This window comes from Narcine bancroftii, chromosome 7 (genome assembly GCF_036971445.1).
Source record: "Narcine bancroftii isolate sNarBan1 chromosome 7, sNarBan1.hap1, whole genome shotgun sequence".
NCBI classification, from domain to species: domain Eukaryota; kingdom Metazoa; phylum Chordata; class Chondrichthyes; order Torpediniformes; family Narcinidae; genus Narcine; species Narcine bancroftii.
Genome location: NC_091475.1, coordinates 35,955,599 through 35,974,536, shown reverse-complemented (window position 1 = coordinate 35,974,536; position 18,938 = coordinate 35,955,599). Strand labels below are relative to the sequence as shown.

At 42.1% G+C, this 18,938-nt stretch overlaps 1 protein-coding gene across 12 annotated transcripts in view; it reads right to left on the bottom strand.

Annotated features, from left to right (window-relative positions):
* The window catches only part of dgkh (diacylglycerol kinase, eta), a 516,150-nt gene that overhangs the window by 66,846 nt on the left and 430,366 nt on the right, over window positions 1–18,938 (bottom strand). For 10 of the 12 annotated variants that reach the window (XM_069889589.1, XM_069889595.1, XM_069889596.1 and 7 more), the window contains 5 exons: window positions 13,907–18,725; window positions 12,750–12,905; window positions 7,364–7,447; window positions 3,997–4,043; window positions 1,090–1,250 (listed from right to left, as the gene is read on the bottom strand). In XM_069889589.1, the coding sequence (XP_069745690.1) occupies window positions 1,090–1,250; window positions 3,997–4,043; window positions 7,364–7,447; window positions 12,750–12,905; window positions 13,907–18,725 (5,267 nt within the window). Of the gene's footprint in view, window positions 1–1,089; window positions 1,285–3,996; window positions 4,044–7,363; window positions 7,448–8,613; window positions 8,732–12,749; window positions 12,906–13,906; window positions 18,726–18,938 lie in introns of those variants that run through there. The other 2 variants (XM_069889599.1, XM_069889600.1) reach the window with 2 other exon arrangements.

Below are 18,938 nucleotides of genomic sequence, written 5' to 3'. Positions count from 1 at the left end.
TTAACCATGGTTCCGTGATGACCACAACATCATAGCTGCCAAACTGTAGCTGTACTACAAGGTCATCACTTTATTTTTTATGCTGCATGCATTTAAATATAAAACCTTTAGCCCTCTATTTGTTACTTTTTTTGACTCTGTGTCCCTGTTGCATTGCAACTCATCCCATGGCTGCAATTTTGCCCTACCTGCCTGTCCTTCTACACAAACTCTCTATCAGCTGTCCCTTCTGTGTGCCAACTGTCTCTTCTTCTGTCTCTGCACTTTGGTTCCCACCCCCCTGCCAATCTAGTTTAATCCTCCCCCAAAAAGAATTTGCCTAATTCCCTTCCAGGATATTGGTTCCCCTCCAATTTAGATGCAACCTGTCCCACTTGTACAAGTCACCCCTTCCCCAAAAAAAGTTCCAATGATCCAAGAACTTGAAATCCTGCCCCATCTACCCAGCCACACATTTAACTGCACGATGTTGTGTTCTGACCTGCCCTAGCTCGTGGCTCCAGGAATAATCCAGAAATTACCACCTTGGAGGCCCTCTTCTTCTGCCTCTTTCCTAAACTTTCTTTGCAGGACCTCTCCTGCCTGTGTCCATTGTACCAATATGTACCACAACCTCTGGCTGCTCACTGTCCCCATAAAGAATGTTCTGCAACCACTCAGAGATATCCTGATTCCCTTATGCTGCTGGTATTTTAACTATTCCATGCAGTACAAAAGTGGATAAATGTACACATGTAACGTGCCTACATTTCTTTTTTATTCTGTTTTTGTCCGAATCCAGTTTTAAAAGCATCATATTCTCCTTTTAGGACGCTCTGTTGTTAAAAAAGAATTGTAATGGAGACCCATTAGCTGTTAGTTTAGGAATGACCAATGAAGGAAGGAACTGATGACATTGGACATTATTGGTTGAAAGGACGTTACCTGCTCCACCAGTATGAAATCTGTCGCACTAACAACCGATGCAGCAAGATCAGCTTAATTGAAAGGGCAACTTGGTAACTCAGACTCAAAACATAAGCAGAAATTGAAATGAAAATTTGCTATTAAGAGCAACTAACAGCAAACAATTATTTTGTACATACTTACATTCAATAGCTCATCTTCAAAAGATTCCTTGAAATGCACTAAGGATATATGAAACTGTGAAGCTGCTATCCACTGCAGCAACACTCGCAGGTGGACATCGAAGCAGCTGGGTTCTAGGTCCATGTTTAGAATCAATAATGTTTCCTTTGCTGGAAGCAGACCTACCAGTGGGAAAAGAGTGTTTTCAGTGAAGACCTGTAATAATCATGGAGATTCCAGCATTATTACAGTTGAAAAAAAAGTCATTTCTCTTTTCAATAACGAAAAATTTTTTAAAAATCTATAAAGGCTAAACAGGAAAAAAAAGGGTAGAATTTTTCAGGTATGTGAACTCTTATCGGAACTGCATATTTCCAACATTTTTAGATTTTACTTCAGATTTCTGATGTTTGAAATGATATTTTTCTCCCCTTCCTGTTATAATGCTGAAGAGTAATGAGGCAGTCAATCAATGAACTCTTTCACAGCTAAAAGCATGCTCTGAAAACCAAGGCAAAAATCCTTTTTGGAGTTGTGGGATGATGGGAAATTATATGGTGTTGAATGCTGGGATGAGCCAACTGGGGACCTGCAGTGTTAATCCTCATAAGGTTTTCAGATCCCCCCCCCCCACCCCCCAACCCCACCCCATACCAGATTTTACCACTCACGTGCATGAGGGATAATTTACAGTAACCAATTTACCTCCTGACCTGCTCATCTTTGGGAGGCATTTAGAGAACCTGAAAGAAATTCATGTCGTCAGCGCCTCTACTTTCTCCAGAGTTTGCGGAGGTTTGGTTTGACATTAGAAACCCTGGCAAATTTCTACGGAGGTGTGGTGGAAAGCGTGCTGCATCACGGTCTGGTATGGGGACACCAATACCCCTGAGCGTAAAGCCCTTCAAAAGGTAGTGGACAAAGCTCAGGACATCACAGGCAAAACCCTCCCCACTATCATCTTCAGGGAATGATGCCGTCAGAAAGCAGCAGTAATCAAGGATCCACACCACCCAGCACATGTATAAGAGCCACAAGAATAAGACTCGCACCACCAGGTTTAGGAACAGCTGCTCCCCCTCCACCATCAGACTCCTCAACAACAAACTCAATCAGGGACTCATTTAAAGACTCTTACTTGTGCACTTTTTTTTGCTCTCTCTATATTACACAGTTGATTTACATCCATTATCTGTTTACAGTTCTTTATTTGTTTACATGTATATGCTGTGCAGTTTTTTTGCACTACCAATACCATATAACCATTTACGGAGCGGAAACAGGCCATGTTGGCCTTTCGAGTCCGCACTGGTTCACTGATTTTGTGCGACCTCTTCAGGCATTGGTCCCGGTAGATCTTCATTCAATAACGATGGACGAATTCAATGCAGGTGGAATCAGTCGTAGAAATGTTTGTTAACAGGTCCAATCTTGACTTGGGCCTGTACCCCATCAGCATCTGCACTGAACTACATGTAGCTGTAGTTAAAGCAGAAGGCCAGAAATTTTTGGCCAACACTAATCCTCCAATCAAAACATAAGTGGTAATTTTGCCTCACCCGCAAAAAAAGAATCCCAGGGTCGTACGTGATGTCATGTATGTATTCTGACAGTAAATCTGAAATTTGGAAAATGTGTAGTCTGCACAGACAGTACCGGGGACTTGGTGTCAGAGTTCAAAGCTGGATCAGTGCTATTGCCTGCCCCTCCAGTGTCTATCCTTTTCCACATTTCCAAGGTGACTGGAAAATTTTAAGCAGCAGTTTGTGCCTCTTCAGCCTAATTTACTTTATCAAGGAGATGACAAAACAGATTGATGAAGGTAGGGCGGTGGATGTGATGTATGTGGATTTTAATAGGGCATTTGAAAAGGTCCCCCATTGTAGGCTCATTCAGAAACTCACAAGGCATGGGATCCATGGAACTTTGGCTGTGTGGATTAGGGTGGACTTCCCTGCAGAAGGCAGATGGAATGCAATCTGTCTAGAGGTCAGTGACTAGTGACATTCTGCAAGGACACCTGCTCTTTGTAGTTTTTAATAGATGACTTTGATAAAGAAGTGGAGGGTTGGGTCCGTAAGTTTGCAGATGACACGAATATAGGAGGTGCTGTGGATGGTTTGTAGAAGGTTGTTGCAGGTTACAATAGGATATGCACAGGATGTAGAGTGAGGCGGAGAAGTGGTAGAGTTCAATCCAGATAGGTGTGAAGTGATTCACTTTGGAAGGTCAAACTTGAAGGTGGAATATGTGGTTAATGGCAAAATTCTTGACAATCTCCAAGTATCACTCAAGAATGCTGCACAGTCGTTGGGGTGGTTAAGAAGATGCATTGTGTGCTTGCCTTCATTAGTCAGGGATTGACTTTTAAAGCCTTGAGATAATGTTGCAGCTCTATAAGACTCTGATTAGACCACATTTGGAGTTTAGTTTTCAGTCTGGTCACCTTATTACAGAAAAGATGTGGAAGCTTTAGAGAGAGTCCAGAGGAAATTTAACTAGATGTAAAACATGTCTTATGAACCCAGGTTGACAGAGCTGGGCTGTACGTTCTCGCTCTGTGTTTAAGATGTCTAATGAATGGTTCAGTTATGAGATTTTCTTTATGATGATCTCATCAGCAGAATTAATGTTTTTTAATGAATATTTAGTTTTGGTTTGCACCTTATACTTCATTTTCTAGAAACTCAATAAATATGTCTCCAAGAACAAAGACACAGTAGATTGAATGGCCTTATCGTGTGAGCCAATAAATAAATGAGTGTTTTACACTGAATATGGACCAATGTTGATAATTTGATCTGGGCCTCTGACCTTGATGGTTGGGGTGGCCAGATTTACAAATGCCCCAACTTTTCATTGCCAGCATCCCAGGAGCATTTAGTGGGCATCAATGTTTTGTGACTGTATTGTATTTTCATACCCTACCTTCAGAAACTTCTTGCACCTCCTCATCCTTATCTTCACTATGGTCACTGAAATTGTAGAAAAGAAATAATCATTTTGTACTTACTTTAAACCACTTTAATGGAAACAACTTATTGTTCAGGTTTAGAACACAGAGTCAAAAATAAATTAAAATTATGAATGCTTACAGGCATCAATTTGGTGATATAATGGCACTTCTTCACACAAGAAGATTGTCTAAAGTTACAACCGAATCTTGGTTAATTGTGAAAGCGAGCAAGGGAATGGCAGATGGCATTTAATTTAAATAAGTGCAAAATGATGCCCTGTGGGGAGTTAAATCAGAGCAGGATTGCACAGTGAAGGTTAGGGCTATGGGGAGTGTTGTAGAACTGGGAGAACTTATTACATAGCTCTCTGAAAATGGCCATGCAGGTAGACACGGTTGTGAAGAGAGTAATGCTTGCTCTCAATGGCCAAGGTTTTGATTAGGAGTAGGGATATTATACTGTGCAAATTGCTGGTCAGACCATACTTGGAGGATTTTGCAGAGTTCTGGTCACTATGCTGTAGGAAGAACTTAATTAAGCAAGAGAGCACAGAAAAGATTCACAAAACCATTACTGGGACTGGAAGGCTTGCGTTATTACCAATCAGATTTTTTGTAACTGTCAAAAAACTTGAGTGGACAAAGGAGACAATGGCAGCATTCCAGCAGACCAAAGACGCCTTAGTGAAAGCAACATTGCTTTCACAAACGGATGCACCAACCGCCTTGATGATAGATGCATCCAACTTGACAGCAGACGGGGTCTTGGAACAGTACACCAATGGAGAATGGAAGCCTCTAGCATTTTTTACTAGGTACCTCCGCCCTCTGGAAATGAAATACAGCACATTCGATAGGAACTGCTAGCGCTTTACCGAGAGGTCAGACACTTCCACTATTTTTTGGAAGGCGGGAACTTCACGGTTTTTAATGACCACAAACTGCTAATGTTTGCCTTCACTAAGCCATCAGATCCCTGATCAGCCCACCAGCAACATTACATATTATACGTATCCGAGTTTTCAACCAGGATTATCTCCAGTAAGGATTAATGTGGTGGCTGATGCCCTGACCTGCTCTGTTCAAGCAATACATGGCCTCTCTCTGGGTGCAGACTACATGGGGCTCGTCAAAGCTTAGCACCAGGACGACAAACACCCAGCTTATAGAACTGCTGTCATGAGCCTGCAACTCGACGATGTAGCCTTTGAGCTGCAAGGTTCCACTCTCCTGTGCAACGTCTCCAGCCTCGCCCTATTGTCTCTGCTGCATGGAGATATTGCATTTTCTATGCCATTCATGGACTTTCCCACCCCTCCATTCGAGTGACGGTTGCCTGATAGTGACAAGTTTGTATGTCATGGACTTTCAATCTGCAAAAGTGCAAAGGCACGTGAAGGTGCCACTTCAGCCTTTCCAGCCACCGCAGTGCAGATTCGGCAATGTGCAGGTCAACATTGTCAGCCTGCTTCTGATGTCACAAGGGTCTGTACTTGTTAACGGTCATCGACAGATTCAGTAGGTGGCCAGAGGCAGTTCTTATGATGGACTAATTGACTGATTCATGCGCCAGAGCTTTTATTTCTGCCTGGGTATCTTGGTTCAGCCTACCCACACACCTCACCTCTGGCAGAGGCCCACAGTTTACCTCCACACTCTGGGACGGTTTGTTGCGACTGCTGGGAATGCAGCTCCAGCACACGACAGCCTACCACTCGCAGTCGAATGGCCTGATGGAGCAGTTCCATAGGCACATGAAGTCTGCACTGATGGCCCACCTCCAGGGACCTGATTGGGCGGACAAGCTGCCCTGGATCCTCCTGGGAATAAGAAAGGCACCCGAGGAGGATTTCAACTCATCATCGGCCGAGTTGGTTTATGTAGCCCCGCTCATTGTACCTGGGGAGTTGATGCCCTCAGCACGCAGACAGGATGCGCTACCAAGTCACGTCTTAGGCAGACTGCGGGAGCGGCTTGAAAAATTGCCCCAGTTCCCACATCAAAGCATGGAACCATGACACCCTTCATCCCAAAGGAACTCCGGGACTGTTAGTTTGTGTTTGTGCATAGAGGTGCGCACGGGCCACTTTTACAGAGGCTGTATGAGGGCCCCTTCAGAGTACAACTTGTGTATTGGACATTGGGGGACATCCAGAGACGTTTTCAATTGACCGACTAAAGCCCACTCATCTCAGCTTTGATTGGCACTTGCCATGGCCCCTGATGCAAAGGCACAGACGATCCCACCCCCTGAACAGTAGACAGTAATGGCACCAGAGGTTTAGTCTTCTATTGCTGGTTCTGGGGGAAGGGCCATGTAGTGGCTCACCAGAGGCTTAATGGAACTGGCTTTGGAGTCTCGGAGTGACATCATGACGTCACAATGCAATGACATTATTTGGAACGCACGAGGTTTTAAAAAGCTGCAGGTGACTGAGTAAACGACTTTTACTGAACTTCGACACAATTACATCTGATCATTTTCTCATTCATTTCACACCCCGACCCAGTTCCTATAGTACTGCATTTAAAACAGATTCCACAAATGACTGATCTCTACAGCACCATTGTTGATCTACTCCCAACTTGGAATCTTTTAAGAGAATTGAATCAAGGACAGAGTTGAGGAAGGGAAGCATTCTCCAATAGTTGATATCTTGTGTTCATATTCATCTGTCTGAGGCTCCCTTTGGAGTTGGGAGATAAGATTGCAATCTGGTGTCAATTCTCCCATTGGATACTGTCACCAAACTTTACAAACTTAATTTAGTACAGATAATTCAAACCTTGTCCAGTCAGTTATGATCACATTTCACATCATGGTAATTAAGCCCCGAGGCATGAGATATGAAACATAAGAAATTGGAATCAAATGGGACAAACAATACCCATCTCTTCTCACAATCAAACAGCTTAAACATTAAGGAAAAAATGCAATGAAGTAAAGATTATTTCTTTGGAAGCGATTCATTTAAAAAAAAATCTTTAAAGTTGTACAGTAAAACCCCCAGTATCTGGCACCTATGGAGATTGGTAGCTGTCAGATAAATGAATTTGCTGTTTGCTTGAGATTGCTTGCTGCGTGGATTGGCAAACTGGTTGCTGGGGGCTGGCAATTTTAAGCTTTTGTATTTTTTTAACTTATTTATTTTCCGCAATTTATTTTTGCCAGTTGCTTGAATTCTGGATAATGGGAATTTTACTGTATATAAATTGAAAACTTTTTATTATTTGTGCATGCAATACAAGTATATATATCACTTCCAAAGCAATGATTTCATTCAGCCAATGAGGCATCATAACGCAAATCAGTTTTCTTGACTTCAAATCTTGACCAACCTTTCTGATGGTGGGAAGGATATGTTTTCTTCATAAATATCTCCTTCTAAGCCCAGACTGCTCCAACTACTACTGTTGCCATTGCTGCCAAAAAGGAAAAGAGAGAAAATGCACTGAATATAGCTTTCCATTCTTTCCCCATCACTATTGTTCTATCACAGAGATAGACAAACAAAACCCTTTGATAGCCAGTAATGCTGGGAACAGTATTTAATCTGCCATCATTAGCGTTTATGGATTATAAAATCTTTAACACTTTTGTTTTATCCTTACCCTCCCTGCTACACTTAAGTATGGATTCAGTTGCCTGGATAGCATGCAAACTAAAGCTTTCCACTGTTTCTCAGTACACGTGACAATAAACACCTCAATTCAATGTAAGGAGATGGTGCATTTTCTATTGTTGAACGCATATTCAATTAGCATATTCATATGCTTCAAGAATTTGAGTAGCAAATGCCTGTACTATCTATTTTTAAGTTAAAAGTTTTTATATATATATATATATATATATATATATATATACACACATAGAGTACAGTCAGGCTGGAGAAATCCAAATGCATGAATAGAAGGAAGAAGATTGGGAAGGTCTGGAATCACCTGCACAGCCATGGTTCCTGAATCATGATTGCTCCAGTACCCAGTCACTTAATTTAGTACATTTGATGCCATTATTTAGGTTTTCTTTGTGTTAAAATATTAAACTTTTAACCAACAATCTACATTGGCCTTGGCAATTCAAAACCAATCATGTTAATAAGCCATATTAAAATGAAAACCTAGTTCTGATGTAACATTATGCAAAAGAGAAATTGGGTAGCATTAAATCTCTGGAAGCATTAAAAATATATGCTCTTATATTACCCTTAAATTTTAAACGTTAACCATAGAATATCTTATAATGAAAATAAAAGAGAATAAACAATAATTTGGATTATTTTACGAAAGCCAGTAATATTTTGCATAATCTTACAAAAGCCAGTGTATTTCCAGCACTGCATAATGCTGAAAAAGTGAAATGAAAACAGAAAATGCTCGTATAACACAGATCAGGTGGAGAAAAGAAATTGGGCTGGGCTGCGTTGTGTTGAAACCCCAGTATGAAAATGTCACTACACACCTGCACTTCTAAAATCATACTGTGGAAACAGGCTCTTTGGTCTCGCCTGCCCAATCTGCCCATGCAGACCAAAATGTCCCAACCACACTAGTGGCACCTAGGCTAGATTCAGAGAACTTACCCCACTGCCCCTTGACAGGCTTGATTACGGTTTCCAACAACCCTCGACAGCCAGCAAAGCTGGGACCAGAGCTTAGTCTTGTCACTGGTGTTAGTCAATTATAAATATGTCTGAAGTTGAATTGCTTTAAAAAAAAGTTTAGCAAATAATAGAAAAAAATTTAAACTCACTGAAAACTAAAAAATTAACTACAAGCACAAAATCTTGCAGAAACAGTTAATGTAAAGCAAATAATTTGAGAGGTAACTTGCATCCTATAATTCCAACAGAAAACTATGGAATTTTGACTCTGGCATTGGATCAGAGTGGCATTTTCTCTGCTTAATGCTGGGCAATCCCAGCTGGAATGAGCCCACACTGTTGGGCCAACAACAGAGAGGACTGACAGATTAGGCCACCAAGTCTATCCTATTCAAGCAGCGTAAAAGATAGGTTTGTAAGTCTGGAGTTTAAGAATGTGAAATAAGTGTCATCTATCTCGATTAATTGTAAATAGAGCAGAACAATGAGTGTTTAACTAGCTATGATGTATGATGCCATCACTCTTGAAAATAAAAGTAAACATTTTATTATTACTGTTCAATATCTTTTAGCCTCACTGATCAGGCTTCCTCTCAAATACTTGGCTTTATTATTGAACATGTTAACAGGAAGGATACAGATTCGATTGGCCATATACATATGAACAGGAACTGATTCAACACCTTAAAGATACAATGATCTTGAGTGTAGACAGAACAAATCCAAACAGATTGACTGTGTTCTGTAAGCGAAGCTAACTCACCATTTATGATCTGTACTTTGGGCTAAAGGCAAACAAGATCAATTTGTACAGAACTACCAATGTACTGACTCGAAAGACTGCAGATACTGAAATCTGAGGCAAGAAACAAGCTGCTGGAGGAACTCACTGGCAAAGGCAGGATCTATGGAGGGAAAGAGCTAGTTGATGTTTCAGGTCGAGTCCCTGCCTCAGGATAATGTGCACAAACAGGAGATGCCCAGCATAAAGAGGTGAGGCAGGAACTGGCAAGCCATAGGGTGACGAGGGGTAGATGGGGTCAGTCAGACGGGGAGAGGGAAGAGTGAAGTAGTGAGGCTGGGAGGTGATAAATAGAGATAACAGAGAGTTGCAGATTATGGAAAATGGTAATGAAGTTGATGACTGGAACCAATTAAGGGAGAGATGGGAACTTTTGGGGACAGACAGGGAAAGGCTGGGTGGGAAAAGAAACTGGGTAACAAGAGTTTGGGAGTGGGTAGTTTGGAAAGAAGTGTGTCTGCATGGGAGGACTTGTGGATCTGAAGGAGAGAGAAATAAATAGATAAGCTGATATTGGAAAATTCAGTGTTTGTGCCATTAGGTTGCAGACAACCCAGATGAAGTATGATTAATCCACAGGCTTTAGCAGGACTCTCTTATACTGAAGGGCTTGAAAAGATGGCACTTTATGTTCATCTCAGTGGCTGAATGCTGTGGTTTCCCAAGCCACAGCCAGGGTGATTTGGACCATTGTTTCACCTGAAAGGGGAATTGTTTCTCTTCCACAGATGCTTGGTGGTTTGTTGAGCATTTCCACTATTATATGCTAATGAATGAGGAGTTTATTGCCATATGTAGAAATAAAGTTAAAGGTTCCATTTTTGTCACGTAATACTATATTCAGAATGTAGCATACATGAAATTCTTTCTTACTTGCTGTATACATTAAATAAGAAATGAAAGAGAAAGTACATACAAAAGATAGATAAATATTCACAAGTACAGTAATGCAAGAGAAAAAAATTGTGGCATGTCAAAAGTGCAGACAGGTCTTTTAGTGGTGTCAGAGTAGTTTACGTTTAGGGTAGTAAAGGGAGGTTCAAGAGTCTGATAGGCATTCAAAAAACACTGTCCTTGAACCCATAGGTGTTGGACTACATGTTATCTCTGTCCAAGTTAGCAACAGGAAGAGGTTGTGACCAGGACGCTGGGGTCTTTTATGATGTCTTTTCTGATGGACAGGAGGCTGGTGTTTGATATGGATTCAGTTTCACCATACATCGTTTTATCTTTTTTTCATGATGTTGTTTAAAATCTGTAACATTTCTAATTTCTACCTTGATATTATAAAAGTATATTGGATCATTACATCAACCAAATCAAAAATAGTTATTATTTATTTGTATAGAAGTGGCTACTGCCATGCTCTTTGGGTATGAAATAGATTTCCACATTGTAGCTTGAGCATTTTTTTCCCCATACATTCACCACCTTATTGATAAAAGTCAATATTTCACTATCAACCTTGCAAAAAAGAACTTCACAAGGATGAACGAGACCCAAAGCATCTGCTCTCTAGTCATTACTGTCTGAAACATTGGATTAAGCTCGAAATGACTATTACAATCAGGCACATAAAACTTCCCTTTAAATCAATATTATGAAACGTCCAATTCATTGCTTCAAATTTTCTGAAATTGACTACACTGGAATATATATCAAGGGGGGCAAATGAAGAGGATGATTAACAAAGGCAACACGATGGAATGAAGCAAACTGTCCTCCCAGCAAGGGAGTCCAAAACAAGGGAGGATGTCCTTAAAATTAGACCCAGCCTGTTTAGTCAGCAAATGAGGTCAGAATGTATTCTTCACAGAAGCGGCAAAATAAATCTGGCACATCCTCTTTCAAAAAGCTTATGCGAGTTGAATATTTAAAAATTAGAATTGCTGGAATTTCAATAACTAAGGAGATTATATGTCAGACAATTGGAGTTATGAAATGGATCAATTGTGATCTAACTGAAAGGTGGAGCAGGCTTGAAGATCAGAATGGCCTTCTCCTGTTTCTATGTCCTCTGGGAGTCCTGAAAATACAACAGTGTACATTCTGAGCCGCACAGTGGAGAGGCAGGATCGAGCCATTGCTTTGGAGACATCTGCATGGAGTTTGCATGTTCTTTCTGTTGCCGTGTGGTGCTCTGATTTCCATTCATGACCTAGCGATGCACAGACAGGTTAAATAGCCAATGTCAATTGCCCCTAACATTGGTGGGTGGCTGGAGAATCGGGTGAAGATGAGTATATTACCAGGATATAAACAGAAAATAGGAAGAATTGGTAGAGGTCTGATGGCCCAAATGGCCCTGCCCTGTTTTTGAAGGAAAAATGAAAAAAAAACCTCATTATTTGTTTTCCAGCTATCCCCAGAATGAATCTTCATTCTAAATGAAACCCTTAAATGATTCTAATAGCATGTTGAAGCAGATTTAGTTTATTTTAAAAAACATCACCTTTACAAAGGTAGTTTACATTAAATTATAGAGTTGTGACAAAACTCCTTGCTGTAAAGCAGCTCAATAGAAATACAGTTAAAGACTGTTTCATCTACCCTGTTTGTGTGGCATGAACAAGCTCCGACAAGTAAAAGAATGCGAAATTTGTGGCAGCTCTCCAATTTTATATCTCCATTTATTGCAAATGGAACAAAACAATGGAAGTTTATTGCATGCAAGATACAAAGCAATATGCTCTCAAAAGTAGAAGTAAATGCATTAAAGTCTCAAAAAATGTTTTATTTTCATTGTTTAGTACCTTTTAGTCCCTTCTCAAATACTGAACTGTTTTACTTAATATCCTCAAGGGACATAGATTATATTGTACATTTGTACATAATGGCAGGGCACAAACTGATTTAGCAACATCATGGCACATCATCCTTACACAGAACAAAATGAAAATAGACAAGCCATTTAAATTAAAAATTTTGAAAAAACTGTGGTGGAAATAGGAAATAAAAACAGAAAATGTTGGAAACACTCAGCAGGTCAGGAAGCATCTGCGAAGTGAGAGAGAGAGAGAGCTAATGTTTCAGATTTGAGACTTTTCATCAGAACTCAGATATTCCATGTACAAAATTGTGTGCTTAATATTTACATCTAGCAAGTTGAGGTGATGCCAAACAATTCCAGTTTGTATAGATCAACAGGATTCTCTTCTACTTGAAAAGACAGCACTCATGTTATACACTAATTGTTAAGTCCTTCTGATTTTTGTTCTTTGGAACTATTTATTAATTACTGTGAAAACAAAATCCTGTACATGATTTCTATGTACAAATGATTTAACTATAGTAAAAACTGAGATGGTTGTACAGTTACCTGTCACTGAGGTGCAGGAAGCTACTTGTTTCATCTGGATGCTCGTCTTCGAAGCTCAGATTTGACCAGCTGCCAGTGCTATCATCCCCAGCACTGAGGCTAAGCTGTTGGCTGGTTGTAGAATCAGTCGATCGCAATCCATCCTTGAGACAGCCACTGGACACAGGAAATACAAAGATCTTAATATCTTATTTTAACATTTTATTGTACAAACTTTTCAAGGAATCAACAAATTAAATGTTTTTCTTTTTGCAAATGTACGTGACAAAGGCAAACAAAGAAAGTCTGCAGCTGCTGGGGGCAAGTGTAAAACACAAGCGTGCTGGAGAATTTCAGCAGGTTATGTAGCATGTAGAAGTGAAGAGTAACCAATGTTATAGTATCAGACGAAGGGCCCAGGCCCAAACTGTTGGTTACCCTTTACTTTTTATAGATGCTGCATGACTTACTGAGTTTCTCCAGCATGTTTGTGTATTTTACAAAGGCAAAACCTGCACATTCATACACTATTTCCTAAAACAGATTGCAACAAAGAGTGTCATAGGACACTCCAGTTAAGATGGTACAGGCACCAAACATTAATGTGTCATTGACAGCCAACAATACAACAGGTAGATTTTAAATATTTCATCTAAAACTGGCTAGAAATTCATCTACCCCATTGGACATTTATAGCATTCTTGCCTTCCTGGGTGTCTGGTATGGAAGTGCGAACCCTCAGGACAAGAAAAAAAACTCCCCAGGGTTGTTATCTCAGTCTGTGACATCATAGGCACTAGTCTTTACTCTATCCAGGACATCTACAAGAGGCAGAGTCTTAAGAAAGCAGCCTCTTTCCTCAAGGATGCCCACCACCCTTTTCACCCTGCTACCATTGGGAAAAAGGTACAGGAGCTTGAAGACAAGCACCAGGTTGCAAAAGGACAGCTTCTTCCCCTCGGCCATCAGATTTCTGAATGAACCAATGACCCGTAGACACTCCTACTTTATAATTTTCTTGCACTATTTTTATTTATTTTGTAATGTGGTTTATATAAACGTTTGCACTGTGACGCTGCCACACAACAGCAAATTTGGTGACACGATCATGACAATAAATTCTGACTCTGAACTGTCAATTTTACTTAACGTAAAATAACAGAACAATCTTCATTTACCTTGTGACTGACTGGCTGGCGTTGAACATAGCTGAGGTCATTATCTCTGTAGCAAGACTTTCAGTGAAACTTGCACCATCTTGTCCAATACCACTGTCTGCTGCCAGGCTTGTATTGCTCTTGGCTTTCTCGATGGCCACTGATATCAAGTCCTCTGCAAAAAGTCCTCTCTGCTCCAAGTCAATATGGATCCTGGGTACATCAAGCTGACAAGCTCCAGTCACCTGGTACTCTGGTCTTGCAAGTGGTTTGCTGATATGCCATGGGGCTCTTGTGGCATTTTTGGGGTAAAGCCCTGTGCTCTGTGAACTCAACCTATTAGTGTAACTTCTTGATTGTTTTTCTGCAGAAGAGCACTGTAAAACAATCCCTCTCAATTTTTCAGCATACCTTAAACATTCTTTCTGCTTGCTAGCATCTGGAGCAGCCCCATCATCCCCAATTGTGTTCAGATGGTGAGATTCGTCACCACTTTTTCCCATGCGGTCTTCACATGTTCGATTAGTGCTGGCAAAACTATGTGCATAATCATTTAAACTTCCCATGCTGTGGTATCGTTTGTTGTTCTGGACAATGGGTTGGATTGAGCAGGTCCAGGTTTTCTTGATGAGGTTTTCTGCCATCTGTTCCAGATGAGACCTTTTATAGAGACAAGAGTCTGTAAGAGATTTGGATAAGCCTTGAGCACTGGATGCTGTGTTCAATTTCTGTGTGACTTCGTAAGTGATATTTTGAGCAATCGATTCTGCAAACCTTGCGAGATCTCTAGAGTCCCTTCTGCTCATTCTTTGATCATGCCATCTCCTGCAGGGACCTGTATCTTGCGTCTCTTCCCTCATCAGAAACCTGAGGAGTTCTTTGCCCCCATTGTCACTTCTTGACTGCTGCGAGGACAGGAGTCTTCGTTTATACTTCTGCTTTATTCTCCTGGCTGCTTGTTCGAGGCCCACTTTCACAGTCCTAAAGGCAAGCTTACTTGCGTAATGATCGACTACTATCTCACCGTTGCCAGCTTCTCTGCCGATCATTTTCATGATATATTCTGCATACTCATCTGTCACACTCTCACAACTTGAACGTTTAGACATGAGTCCACCCTGCGGCAAATGAAGCACAGAATCTACAAGCTCCCGGGACCACTGATCTGCCATGGTATTTAACCCTTCGATCCCTGTATTCTCCTGCTCTCCAAAGCTGGACTCGTTGCTCTCCACCTGGTAGCTGTCCCTCTTGTACTTCCTCACCCGGTGCCTCTTGGAGCGGAGGACTTTCTTGGCGTCCCGAATCACCTCTCCTGCCACCATGCCTGCATAGTTTGACAATGAGCCTGTGGCTTCTTCTGGTACATTCCTTTCCGCCACTGCAGATCTGGTGTGGGGGTCGCTCCGAGCAGCTGATTTCCGCAGGTCGCTGGGGGACACCCAGAAATACCGGAGATCTCTGCTGTCACATTTCCTGGCATCTTCTACGCAGATGGCTGCAATTTCGGTTGCCATGGAAACGATGCCAGAGGCCAGCTGATTGGCATACTGCGAAGCCTGCCGCTTAATGTCCGACTTCAATTCCTCCTTTTCCAAAACTTTTGTGCTCCGTCTTGGGCTTAGGCTAGCCTGCTCCCTCACTTCTGCCAGACCCTCCAGGCAGTCAAAGCTTTCGTCCTCCTCGTTGTCCAGCACTTCTTCGGACAGAGATCTCATTAGCTTCAGCACAAACTCTGCTTTCTCCTCGGTATCTTGGTGCAGCTCCACTAAGTCCCGAATGGAATGGTTTTGTGGGGTGGACGGAGGGGTAACTGGCATAAACTCTTTAGCTAACTCCCCTTTAAGCTTCCTGCTGAAAATCTTCAGGCTCTTTTCACGGAACGACTGTTGAGGTGTTGGCGGAGGGGTTCCGGGAGATCTGCTTAAGCTGCCTTCGATGCTGACAAGAGCTTCCTCTGGAAACAGCCTGTCCTCATTGAGCCCAGCTCTCTGCTTTCCCAGCAGAACCACACTCACCTCTTTGCTCGTTTCACCGAGATCTGCAAAGGAAGTCTGAAAGGTTGGTGTAGACGTGTGATCCTGAAGCTGTGCAGTCAATGACTTTAGAGTATCCGAGAGTTCGGGGCCACCCACTCCATCTGCACTTTTTACCTCCAAATTTTTGTGCACAATTGTTGGACTGGGTGGCGGAGTACAAGGAGGAAATTCTTCCGCTAAGTGACCCTTAAGCACCTGTGCAAAATGCTGTGGGATGGCCAACCTTTCACTGGGCGCAAATTCAGCCGGTGACACCGGGGGTGTACGCAGCATACCTGGAGACTGCGAGAATGCATACTGAGGCTGACACCCTAAAACCATTTTTCCAATTGTAAGCTGATCCTGCAACTGGCACTCTGGAATCTCTCCGCACCTCCTGAGTGTTTCCTGACTGCTAGGTTTGGTTGAAAACACTCCACAAGCTTCTGCAGCTTTCATTTTAACTTCACCTACTGAATTCGTAACAATCACTTCTGCCAATTCTGCTGCGAATTGGTTCTCGGGAACAGGGTCAATTCGTGTTTGTTTGCTTGATTTAGAAGCACAATCTTTTACTACACATTCAATTTTAGATGGGGTCACCAGGTCAAAAAAATTATTGACTGTCATGGCAGCCATTTTCCCATTTGTCTGCACTGCAACAGCATCATCATGGGTGTTCAGGACCCTATTGTTCTGCGAATTTTCATGGCCTATGATGGTTGCCTCAGTGCAATGAAAGATGGGATCAGCAGAAATGTGCCCACTGCAAGGAACATGGATGGCAGAATCCTTTGGCCAAGCCACAGAGTCCATAGGTAACACCTCATCCATTTTTCTGCTCTTGGAACGTGTTCTCTCAGGGACAGTGGCTCTAAGTTGCTCGGAATTTGACTCTGATGACTCCAGTTGAATGCTCGACTTCAGAAGGGAATCCAATGAATTGCAAGAAAAAGCCTTGGCAGCATGAGGAACAGATACACTACTTGCAATGCCAGAAACACAAAGTAGAGCTCTTTCTATTGTATATGCTTTCTTGGTCAAATTCAAAGAATCAAATGAATTTCTTGCTGCAGCATTAGACAAGCAGCCTTCAGGACCTCCAAGTAACGTCCTTTCTTGAATATCACGAGGCCCATAAGCCTGAGTTACATCTTTTCCTCCAACATCTTTAATATTGTCCAGAGAAACACTAATTGCTGCTTGTGCTGTAAAGCTCACGTCCACTTGAGACAGTTCAATGAATGCTTCCTGCAGGACAGACTCCGACAAATCTCTTGCATAGGAGCTCACAACCTTCTCCTCATCATCAATTGACCAGCTGGTTGTTGACATGGGTGTGGTTGGGTGGGAGAACTGACAAACTTCCATGACTCCCTCAAAAATGAGTTCCTCAGTCAAATCAGTTGCAAATCGGGCAACTGTGTTGTTAAATATCTGTTTCTTCACAAACTCTAGCTCTCGCAATGCTCCGGCTATTGCATCACCCACCAAATAGTCTGCCAAACCATTAATAGCACTCCTCTTCCGTGAGGATGCTCGTCTTGCTCCGATCTCTTGCAGGGCCATGTGAATGACAGAGGATGTCAGTCTTGCAGCCAGGTGGCACAGGGCACTAGTGCACGAAGAAACACCCTTCTGAAGGTCCTTAAAGGCTGCACCAAAACTTTTCTCCACTAGCTCTGCAGCAATCTGCTGGATGCTCTCTTTGAATGTGTTTGAAGAAGTCTGCAGGGCAGAAGTGTAGGCTGTGGGTGGTTTTGAGTAAAAATTTTCAGTGGAAGCTGTTGTATTCAGTTTTCCTACTCTGCCTGACCAGTACACATCCTGAGGGCAACCAGCAGTTCTCTTATGTTCAAAGCTAGCAGCATGTGGATACCTGAAAACAGAGCTGATGAATCTCTGTGAAACGCTGCCTGGACATTGAGAGTAACCGTTGGAAAGCACTCTGATGTCTTGCGCTTGAATGGTTTCAGTGTTGCTGGCTTGCATCTTTCCCAAGCACTCAGGGCTGCTCAGAGCTGCAAGGGGACTGAATGCTGAAGAATGGATGGGGCTGAAGAGTGGGCTGTTCTCTTCTCCTGAACTATGCAGTGGGCGAGGTGAATCTGGGACATCGGACAGGCTGTTGTAGGGAGATTCTGCCTTACGAGCGGTGGGTTTTCTTACATCAGCAGGAAGGATTGGATGATCAAACTTCTGTGGATTCATAGCAGCAACTGAAGAAGTGCATTGTTTGAGCATGAAGTCCGAAGTCAGCTTTACAGTGGCCTTCTTTTTCTGCGGTGGATTTTGAGGGCTGGGTCCTACCTGCTTGATGGCGGATGTGCTCATCAACATTGAGTCTAACTCGTCAAACTGGTCGAAACTGTCGAAGAATTCACTTACTTCAGAATCGGAATCCTCAATATCATCCTTTAGTATTGGGATCTGGGGTATTTTTAGCTTAGCTTTCAGACTTCTCTGGTAGCCTACTTCATCCAGAAAGATAACTGGACTTGGACTGGAACCTTCAGAATCTTCAGACTCTGATGGGGAAACAGAGGGCCCAGACTTATGCCCATTGTCAGATCTCAGCTCAGAAGCATTGCAAGATTTGTAAAAACTCCGCTGTCTGCCAGAACCTGATCTTAATGTTATAACAGAACTCTTAGCAGATGGCGGTGGCCCTGAAAACGCCGAATTACTGTGTAACGGAGAAACAAACTGGCCAAAGATGAGGCTTGGGGAAGATTCAACAGGAACTGCCAACTCTGCAAAGTCCAGTGCAAAGGTCTGTAAAACAACATCTTGCTGGTGTTTTGGTGTACTGGGATCAAAACCTATAGTTCACAATAAAAAAAATAGATTTTATATTATTGTAAATATTGTTCTTTTAAAATTAAACAGAGCTACCTTCCCATTTTAGTGTATTTTCTGCCAAGAGCCCACAGATGAAGGTTGTGTGCTAGAATTATTTGTCTATCCATGAGGTCAACACAAGTCGTGATTCATACTGCATTGGAGCAAAATTTACTTCCATTTTCCTCTCACTT